The sequence below is a fragment of the Callithrix jacchus genome, chromosome 9 (genome assembly GCF_049354715.1).
Source record: "Callithrix jacchus isolate 240 chromosome 9, calJac240_pri, whole genome shotgun sequence".
Lineage (NCBI taxonomy): Eukaryota > Metazoa > Chordata > Mammalia > Primates > Cebidae > Callithrix > Callithrix jacchus.
Window position 1 is genome coordinate 11,413,693 of NC_133510.1, and position 10,259 is coordinate 11,423,951.

At 44.0% G+C, this 10,259-nt stretch overlaps 1 protein-coding gene across 7 annotated transcripts in view; it reads right to left on the reverse strand.

Annotated features, from left to right (window-relative positions):
- The window catches only part of ETV6 (ETS variant transcription factor 6), a 257,591-nt gene that overhangs the window by 17,287 nt on the left and 230,045 nt on the right, over window positions 1–10,259 (reverse strand). For all 7 annotated transcript variants that reach the window (XM_017975825.4, XM_009003317.5, XM_002752140.6 and 4 more), the window contains one exon: window positions 8,882–9,427. In XM_017975825.4, coding sequence (XP_017831314.1) covers window positions 8,882–9,427 — 546 coding nt within the window. The remainder of the gene's footprint in view (window positions 1–8,881; window positions 9,428–10,259) is intronic.

The window sequence follows — 10,259 nt, forward strand, 5'->3', positions numbered from 1 at the left end:
GTCAGATGGCAAAAGAAGGGCAGAGCTTACCAGAGAACATTATTTCCCTATAAGCTTCAAGAACAATTTTATCTGGCAAGCTTTTTCCTTTCATAAATGTAAAACCAACCCCAAACAAGCTGCCGATTGATCATTTTAAATGACATTTAATCCAGCAAAGCCGACTTTAGCTGAGTAATAAAAACATGTTGACATATAGGACATATTGAATTAGTCACTAACGGAGGTAGCAACAGGAATTTTGTGGCATAAAGCAGTTGTTTCAAACTCAGAGTATAAGTGGCTTTTACAACATTATTGATTGTTTTGTTTCTTTGGTTAAAAATTATGCCTAGATGATATAAAAATAACTGCCTGACCACACAACAGGTTTTTTTCTTCCTCGCTCTCTTTTTTTAAACAATTGACATTCAAGCCAGGCCAGTTATTTTTGCTTTTAAGATTTCTATTCAATAAAAGGTAGATCCTCCTTAGGTTCCTAGATCCTTCAGAGGTTGTCGCCGTGGCTCCCCTAAAATTGTTCAGCCTTTTCGGAATCTCCGTCTGCACAGATACAATGTTCTTTGATGATCAGTGTAAATGCGTAATACTATATAATAAAGTACACTACACTCTAGAAGTTCCTTCCATTCAAAACCCTTCAACATATATGTCTAAAAGTATTTTTGGATCACAAGGTATTCACTAATTTTAAGTGCATTTTTCTTAAACTAAAGGGCTTTCTTCTATCTCAAGGCACATGGATATTTTAAAGAAATTTCCATTATTTTGGATTGTCTTTTCCATGAGAAGTAGTTTATGAAAATGTTTAGCTCAAGTATAGTTCCCTCTCCTTCCTGCTGGGTGAGGTACCCTGGGTATCTGCAGCTAAAGGCATTGTAAAAAATCCCCTCCTGTGGTTAAGGAGAAATGTTTTCACTCCCACGTCTGTCTCTTACCAGAGACTCGTTGTATAAACTCATTGAGAAGAGATTGTAAAAAGATGGGCAATTCACACATGACCAACACGGCCTCTAAAGAAAAACCACCAAGCTAGACGAAACTGACGCTTAAAGAACTTGAGTAGACAAGTCACCGACATAGGGAATGTATCACGACGGTGGTTCATTTAAATTTCAAGAAAGCTTCTAAGAGAGTCATTTTATGTTGTTTTAACTGCCCAAGTAGAATTTTAAAGAAGGCCTGCAAATGACAGTCCCATGGGTATAATCACCAACAGAGAGGTTGAGTGTCCATGTGACATTTTTGGAAATTTATTACCTAAAAATTAATACGTATATTTCAAGTTTAGCAACAAAACACACAAAGTAGCATACGAAATAAAAAGTTGCTACCAAGCTTTACAAATATGGTTCTGAACTGGGGCATGTGGCAATATCTGGAGGCATTTCTGGTTGTCACGCTGGGGCGGAGGGTGCTCCTAGCATCTAGCAGGTAGAGGACAAGGTTGATGCTAAATACCCTACGATACACTAAGCAACCCCACAGGTGATTATGTGGCCCAAATATCAAGAGTGTTGAGAAACCCTGCTTAGAGAAACACGGTACATTCAGGGGGCCATCTGCTGCTTGGTCTTTTAATTCGCCTCCTCTATTCTAGATCAGCCATTACCTAGAAGCAGAAAGTTGGTCAATCCAGTGCAGCCAGGTATGTATGGATACACAGAGGGGTGTTTACTATGGGCAATTGCTTATGCTTTGCCGTGGCTTAGGAAAATGGAAACCACATGTGCACAGTGGCATGCTGGGGGAGGGAGAAGTGGAGGCAAATAATACAAAAATCTACACTTCCTGCCTTCCTGGGCAGAACAACAGCTGCAAACGAGGCTGGACTTTCCACCTCTGATTACATAAAGTGTGAAGAAGGCTGGGCAACACTGGTAACTGACACTCACGCCCTGCAACTGAGATCCAGCCGGCGGCCAGAACCTAATAAGGCCCAGCCTCTGCTCTGCTCAGGTGTGGGTGCAGCCTGGGAATTCACGTCCAGGGACTACAGAGAGGTAAGGACTCTGTATTACAGCACTGTGTGCCCTTATGCAAACTGGAACTTCCAGTCTCCTCAAGCCCCGTCTATTATTTTCCACTCTGCCACCATGCTGTTGGTGTTTTTTATCTTTTAAAAACATTGTCTGAAACTTCCTCCTCTTTTAGGGTTTTTTGATTTCTCAGTCGTTCACACTGAAAATAAAGTGCAGTGAGTCAGCCGCTGGGAATATTCCTGCTGGAGTGATGGCTGCTCCCCTCCCCAGTGCTCATCTTATTCATCCCCTCCAAATATGGACAGCGGGCAAAGCTTCAGGGAGGAGAAGCAGGAGCACAGAAGTAAATCTCCAAGGAAATAAGAAAACAGAGGTGGCCTCAGAGGGCACCCCACAAAGGCCTTCCCTGTCAGTGCTCTGCGTGGCTCCGCAGGCAGCTGTGCAGGCTGCAACCACGGCTCCCTCAGAGTCCCTCTCAGATAGACAGGATGGCAGCTCAGCAGTGAGACAGAGCAGGGACAGTAACACTTAGCAATTAACCTTCTTGTGCCATGCATTCACATGTTGTCTCATTAACCGTCAAAAGGGCCCAGAAATGGGTGTTACTCTTCTCAGTATTACAGATAAGGAAAGGAGGGCTCAGGGACATTATGCACCTGCTTGGGAGACAAGAACCAGATTCCAATCCTGCTGACTTCACAGTCCAAGCTTTTGCCACAGGCCCACACTGCTTCCCTGGGACTGTTCAGGGCCATCTCTCCAGGAGCTCTAGAGGGTACTGGGCTACAGAGGTCTACAGAAGGGCAACTCCCTGAGATAGTGCAGGAGGAAGCGGCTCTTTGACCTGGTACTAAAACACTGGCATCTTCGTGGCTTCTGGGGACATCCCACAACCCTATCTTTTCTTTCCTGCAAACATGGATATTTATGCACAGATGTATGTGTGCAAAGGTGCACACATGACTGCACGCCCTACATATTCCAACAGTGGCCGAGGGCTGAGACTCGCCCAGCACTTTCATGCAGTCCCTTCACACTTCCCTTTTATGAGTTCTTTCAGCCATCGAGGCTGTTCCTGAGGCTTATGTACAAAATAAAAAAAAATGTCCATAGGTTTCTTTTAAACAAATGTACAGCAGCATTAAATGCTGCGGGAAGTGGACATGGAAGCAAGATGCCGGAACACAGTGACTACTCCCAGTCCTCGAAGCCCCTGAGGACAAGCCTCAAACTGCTTTCTCTGGAGTTTCATGCTTTTTTCTTCATCTCACTTCAGATGCTTCCTGAATTGAATCTGTTTATATAATTCATCCAGTCAATAAAACCAGATCAAGAAAGTACACTGTTTTAGTTGGGTGGCAAGCCAGGCAAGAGACTTGATGTCACCCTGATTACAATCTTTTTGTTTCTGTTAAGGATGTAACCTTGAGAGAGAGTAAAGTCTCAACAGGCTACCTTTAAAGATTCCAAGGACTGCTGCAAAGTGTGTTCTAAGAGGGTTGGGAGTGAAGAGATCGTGAGCTGGGAGGAAATTCTGCGTCTTGCCTGCTGTAGGATTCATGACCCAATCGACCAGTGATATCCTCACAAATGGAGAAGTTCATGTTCACAAAGATGGAGGGACTTCAGCAAAGTTGTGAGTGAGACACAAGGAAGGAGCTGTCCTCTATCTGGGCAGGCCATGGTCTTGGAACACCCAAATCCGTCCAGATTTAGGTCCCCACTTTTGGGTAGCAAATGAGGGGCTAGGAAATGAATGGATTATAAAACAGTTTCCTGCGTACCAATGAATCTTCTTCCTCGGCAGAGTTTTGGATTAAGGCCAAGGAAGAGACAGGCAGACAGGAACTCTGGTGGCTCAGGTTTTAACGGAAATAAAGCACTTGAAGAGAAAACTAAAATAACTGAACAATTTTTAAGATTTAGCTGTTTATAGTTAAAGTAGGGGCTTAGTTTGTGTAAAGGCATAAAGCAAGGGGACACTGCCTTCCACCCACAAGGATACAAGATTTGGCATTTAGAGATGCTGTGCTCTGTCATCTAGAACGATGCCTGGCACATTAGCAGACTGGTGATAATTTTTGAATCAATGAATGAAGAACTACATAATCCAAAGAGCAAAGAAATCATTTTTTTTTACTTAGCTGGATTTTATTTATGTTAATGATGTTATTGTAACTATTATGTGTGCAAAGGTGGTCTGCAAATACAGCCTGCAGTCCAGAACCTGTCTACTCTCTTACATAACTTGTTAACTGTTCCTTTCACATGTCTTAAACATGCCTCATCATCTAAAGTGCAAGTAATTCCTTGAGAGCAGGGGCACTGCTTTCTACCTCTTGATTCCAAGCACACTGACTACCAAGTACACATTCTTGCAAGGCAGAGAACAGCATACGTTTTTGTAAAGGGCCAATCAGTAAATATATTAGGTGTTGAGGGCCATGCAATCTCTGTTGTAACTCCTCAACTCTGCCACTGCAGCATGGAAGCAGACATAGGCAATACCAACTAAATGGGTCTGGCTGTTTTCCAGAAAAACCTGATTTTTAAAAAACAGATGGTGGCTGGATTTGGCCCATGGGCCACATTTTTCAATCCTTGCTCTAGAGTCCCAGACCAGAAGGAAACAATAATTTTGGGAACACTGAAGAGAAGCTCGAGGCTGGACTCTTGATGTGTCCGACTCTCAGTTCCTTCACCTGTAAAAAGCCCTTCTATCTTTGAAATCAAGTCCAAATAAGGAATTTCAATACACACTGAAAACATGACTCACAGATGACTACAGTCACACCTCTCCACCTACAGGTGCTTGTGACCAATATACTTTTTGGCTTTGAAACACACTGGTGGGACACAGGCCAGTAAAACTTTGGTAGGTAAAGTTTTAGAAGATTGACAGATGTTTTCTGCTGGGCTCCTTGCTCCTAAATAACCCATTCCTAAAGATACCAGGCAGGAAGCAAGCACAGAAAGAAGCAACTTTCTCACTGTTCCATACACCGTTGGCTGCTGGATTCAAAAACGACTCCAGAGATCTTGTCTCCGTCTCATGCTAAATTCTCTCCTGTAAACACTAGCCATTCAAACCTGGTAAACTCTTAATGACCATCCTCCTTAACCTATGCGAAGTGACAGCTTTAAAAATCAGCTACATGTTATATTTAATAGATGTCATTTGTGATTTGTATTTAAACCGTCAACCACCTACTAAATTTCCTTTCTTATTTTAGTTTTTCCATATGGTAAATACCTAACAGACAACTTGGTGTGTATCTTAATTGTATGACGGGATTTCAGCAATATTAGATAATGAAAAGTAAGAATTCATGAAAAATTTTGTGTGTGTATATACATACAGAGAGAGAGAGAGAGAGAGAGAGAGAGAGAGACATGGCATCACTCTGTTGCCTAGGCTGTAGTACACTGGCACAATCTCGGCTCATTATAACCTTCACCTCCCAGGTTCAAATGATTCCCCCACCTCAGCCTCCTCAGTAGCTGGGACTATAGACACACGCCACCATGCCTAATTTTTGGATTTTTTGGTAGAGATGGGGTTTCACTGTGTTGGCCAGGCTGGTCTTGAACTCCTGAGCTCAGGTGATCTGCCAGTCTTGGCATTCCAAAGTGCTGGGATTACAGGCATGAGCCTCGGTGCCCAGACTGAAAAATGACAGATTTTTAAACGACCTCCATAGCCCTCAACTTGTGGATGTACATTTCTACCTGGAATAGAAAAAAGACACTGAGCCTTATCTTGCTTTGCTCCTGGTAAGTCTTCTTGATCTGGAATGACTGCTTGTGCACATTCTAAGCATTCATCCACACCCAGCTAAAAGCCAATCTTCCACGTAGTGCTCCCTAACATCCCTCCTCTGACCTCCTGCAGTACGTAACAGGAGCTCTTCTAAGACACGTGTCACGTGCTTCGCTTTTATAGTTAACTGTGCTCATCTCCTTCATGATAAAGACCGTGTCTTGTACCTCTCTGAGGCTGCCCCCACCCCTTCAAGAATGCAGAAGAGTGCCTTATACCCAGAAGGTGTCCACATGCATAAATCCGAGGGCACCTGAACAAATCCCATCTGAATGGTAAGAAGTTAGCTTTGTTTTGTGATCCACATTCACGAACACTGTTTCCATCTATACCCTCCAGCTACAGCACTCATAGTGTGACATTCAGCAGCACCTTCATTTCTTTCTGTGCTGTGCTCATTTAAAAAGCTTTAAGGAACTAAGTTGTCTCATCTAGCAGCTGCTTTATAGAGATTTAAAGGCCTTTTATGGCTGTTCAGTAATGACTGAACTTTTACATTGTACATAGGAATCGCCCAGTGAATTTCACCTCCAATAAATAGAATCAATTTTACAAGGATCTGAGGAGTCCAGAAAGACATCAGAAGTACACACAGGGTTATCCTAAAAGAAACAACGGTGCCTAAAACTCTTGTGTTTTCTCTTGGGAGGGTTACAGAATCAAGACTGTCAGTTGATTCTGGAAGAAACTTCAGAGACCATCCAGTCCTACCTTCTTTGCAGAAAAGTAATGCCTTTTAGCGAAATGAGTTAGATTTGGATTTGGTTAGTTAAAATATACACTGGGAGAATATGCCATTATAGCATTAATAGTGTTTTCAGACACCGTCATACTGAAGGAGTTAATGCATTCCTCCAGAAGATCTAGGCCCCTGGTTATTTTACATGAATATTCTGACTTCCCAGAGCCATCAAGAAAAGCACATATTGCCCATTTCCGTGTGCCCCTGGGAGCGGGCATCCACAGACATCCAGGCTCTTCAGCTGGTGGGTACAGTATTCCACTGATCTTCCTAACTGATGCATCCATCATCAAACACTGATGTTATGGAACGAGATGAAAAAAATAAATACTAGTGTAGGCTGGGTGCAGTGGCTCATGCCTATAATCCTAGCAATTTGGTAGGCCGATGCAGGCAGATCACGTAAGGTCAGCAGTTCAAAACCAGCCTGGCCAACATGATGAAACCCCATCTCTACTAAAAATACAAAAAAAAATTAGCCAGGCGTGGTGGCGCGCACCTGAAATCCCAGCTACTTGGGAGGCTGAGGCATGAGAATCACTTGAACTTAGAAGGCAGAGGTTGCAATAAGCCAAGATTGCATCACTGTACTCCAGCCTGAGTGACAGGGTGAGACTCTGTCTCAAAAAAAAAAAAAAAAGTATAATTTTAAGAGACTAATATTTTGATATTTACGAACCTACTAAACTAGGGAAAAATAGCTCCTCAAGTCTAAACCATTTTTCTTTCTTGACTCATGGGTTTATGGTAGATTCCCAAAAAGTGGTGAAGGCAGTGTCACCTGGGAGGCAGACATGAGAGGGCGTGAGAAGAAAGCCAGGCCCACGAGGGCAGCACTACGGACAGCAGCCAAGGGGCAGCAAGGGTTGTCCTGCACACCTTGGTCACTGGGCCCCATCTGACCTTGGCAAAGGCCTTTGCCTCTCTGGGACTCGGTTTCCTTTGTGGCTTCCCCTATGCAAATGACCCTTCCACATAAGATGAATACTGTAGTTATAAGCTACCTCAAAGAGCAGTCCTGGGAATTATAAACAAGCAAAAGGTGTCTGCAAAATGTCAAGTACTGCTGTACCCACCACACAAGAGACAAGAGGGTATATAGATAAGAAGGGTATTGCCTGGAAAGCGCAAGATGGGTCATTTACAGAATTCACAGCAATACACTGACCTCATCCTACTTCTCTAATTATCTGGGGAAATTCACATGTTTTGCCTAAGATCTTTGCTTCTTTATCTACTATTCTTTTTTCCCCAGTTTTTTTTTTTCATTTTCTGATTAAAACAATCTAATGTATGGGTATAAAAGCAGAGAGATCAATAATATTAACCCCCGTGCATCCATCACCCAGACACATAACCACCTGCTACTGCTGGCTAGCCTTGTTTAATGTAGACCCCACTCACACCCCACCTCCTAACTCTGATCATTTTGAATTGAATCTCAAATGTATATCTTTTCATGTTTCATAGTTTTTAAAACATATACATCATATTTATTTGCCATTCTATTTTCTTGATTCAACATCCCTGATGTAAATTATTTATAACAATGAAATTGAGGCGATACTGGTGGTGCACTTGGGGCCAGAGAAAAATCTAGCAACGAATGATTTAAATAAAAAAGGACAATACCTCAAGGCAGAGGTAAAGTAGGTTTGCAGGAGTGCCTGCTGTACGTTGCCATGCGCATGGCAGCACCAATTATGAGCATCCTAGGAAATTCACAATGTGTAGATATATTCCCCACTGGTTTCCACTGATTTCTTCCCTTAGGTAAGCAAATTTGGGGTTCTTATCATAAATGAAAGAGAATCTGGGAGTGGTTTCCTCTGTCCAAATGGCCCCTCAACACCTGCCTCCAATTCCATCATCCTATTTTCCTCTCCTACACCCTCCCCCAAGGTGAAGGCTGCATGAAGTTACTGCTTACAGGATGGAATTACAGGCCTGAATCTGAGACAAAGCTTCTTTATGCTGTGTCTGGTCATTAATTAGCTGCTGGAAACTTCAGGACGGGGCCATTAGCATGCTCATAAACCTTTTATTTTAAATGTTTTCGCTTAGCCTTGATTCTGATGTGCCTCTCCTTGTAAGCTGGACGTAGGACATTTGTTTCTTAACATTTCAGAGGCTCATTAACTACTCCATCCCGGTGGCTCATTAACCAAGCCATTAGGGATTTCACGTCATCCAGGCAGAAGCCTCCACTTGCCCTCACAGAGCCTTGGAGGGCGCCTAATTGGGAATGGTGTGAGGCTGGTTGCAAGGATCACAGAGGAGAGTGGGGCTTTGTCAGGTCTCCACTATGCTGGAGCAGCGAGAGGGGAGCTCACTCACCTGCTATTCTCCCAATGGGCATGGCGTGCTCTTCAGGCGGGGAGACAGAGACCATGATGTGGTTCATGTAAGCCAGGTCTTCCCGATGGGAGAGGTTGATAGGCTTCCCTTCCCTATGCAGCCCGTCCTCGGAGAGCCTGGACTGTTTGAAATCCACGGAGTGCCGGGGGTTCAGGATCAGAGGGTGCATGATGGGGCTGGGCATCAGCTGGATCACGCGTGTGCTCTCCTGCCGGGGGCTGGATGGCTTCGGGTGGGACTCGGAGGACGCTGGGCAGTGATTATTCTCCATGGGAGACACTGACAGGGGGTAGGACTCCTGGTGGTTGTTCTCCTGGTGCAGCCTGGGTCCCTGTGCCCTCTCAGCTGGGGAGAGGCGGCGGATCATGTTGTCCAGGGGGGACCGGAGGGGCCGCTGCTCAGGGTCAGGAGAAGGCCGGTGATTTGTGGTGATGGGTGACCTGGAGCGGTGCAACAGTTCAATGGTGGGAGGGTTGTGGTGCACATTCTCCACGGAGGGCCTGGGGGTCCTCTGGACACAGGTATCTGTGGAGCAGACGGAAAGACAATCACAGACCCCAGTGAATTGGCAGGACAGGAACCTCCCTGTGGCTCTACAGGCGGTAAGTGGAGAAGCGTGTAGGTGTATGGAAAGAATCTTTCTCCCCAGAATTCAGTGTCTTTTTCACTGCTTAACAAACAATTTAAAGTGAGCATATTGCAACTATTCTTGTATTGCCAGACAACCTAAGGATGTTTACAAGCATTCTGTAATCACCTGCCCATGGCCTATAAGCACAAGCAAAACCTCCATTCCCCCTCTTTTGGTCATCATTAGTCTCTTCCATGTAGCTTTCAGAGGTAGAAGGGTTCTTAGGGGTTTCTCTCTAGATGCTTTTATTGACTTATATTTTCATAACTAAAATTTTCATATTCTCTACCTCCAGGAGTTATTTCTATCAGTGAAAATGTTAATAATATTAGTAATGATTATTAGTAATAACTGTATCTTAGATACTGGATTTCACTGTCTAAAACTTATAGCCCTCTTGGATTAATGTGGTGGCTCCCGCCTGTAATCCTAGTTACTCGGGAGGCTGAGGCATGAGAATCACTTGAACCTGGGAGGTGGAGGCTGCAGTGAACCAAGATCAAGCACTGCACTCCAGCCTGGGTGACAGAGCAAAACTTTGTCTCAAAGAAAGAGAAAAAAAACCCCAAACTTACAGCACTCCTAAGCAGGAGATACTACGATTACCCCTCTTCTATAGATGATCAAACTGAGGCATACAGAAGCTAAGCAACTTACCCAGGGCCACACAGCCAGTTAGGGAATTAGAATCAGACTCCCGTCAGATTCTAGAACCTGTGTACTTAT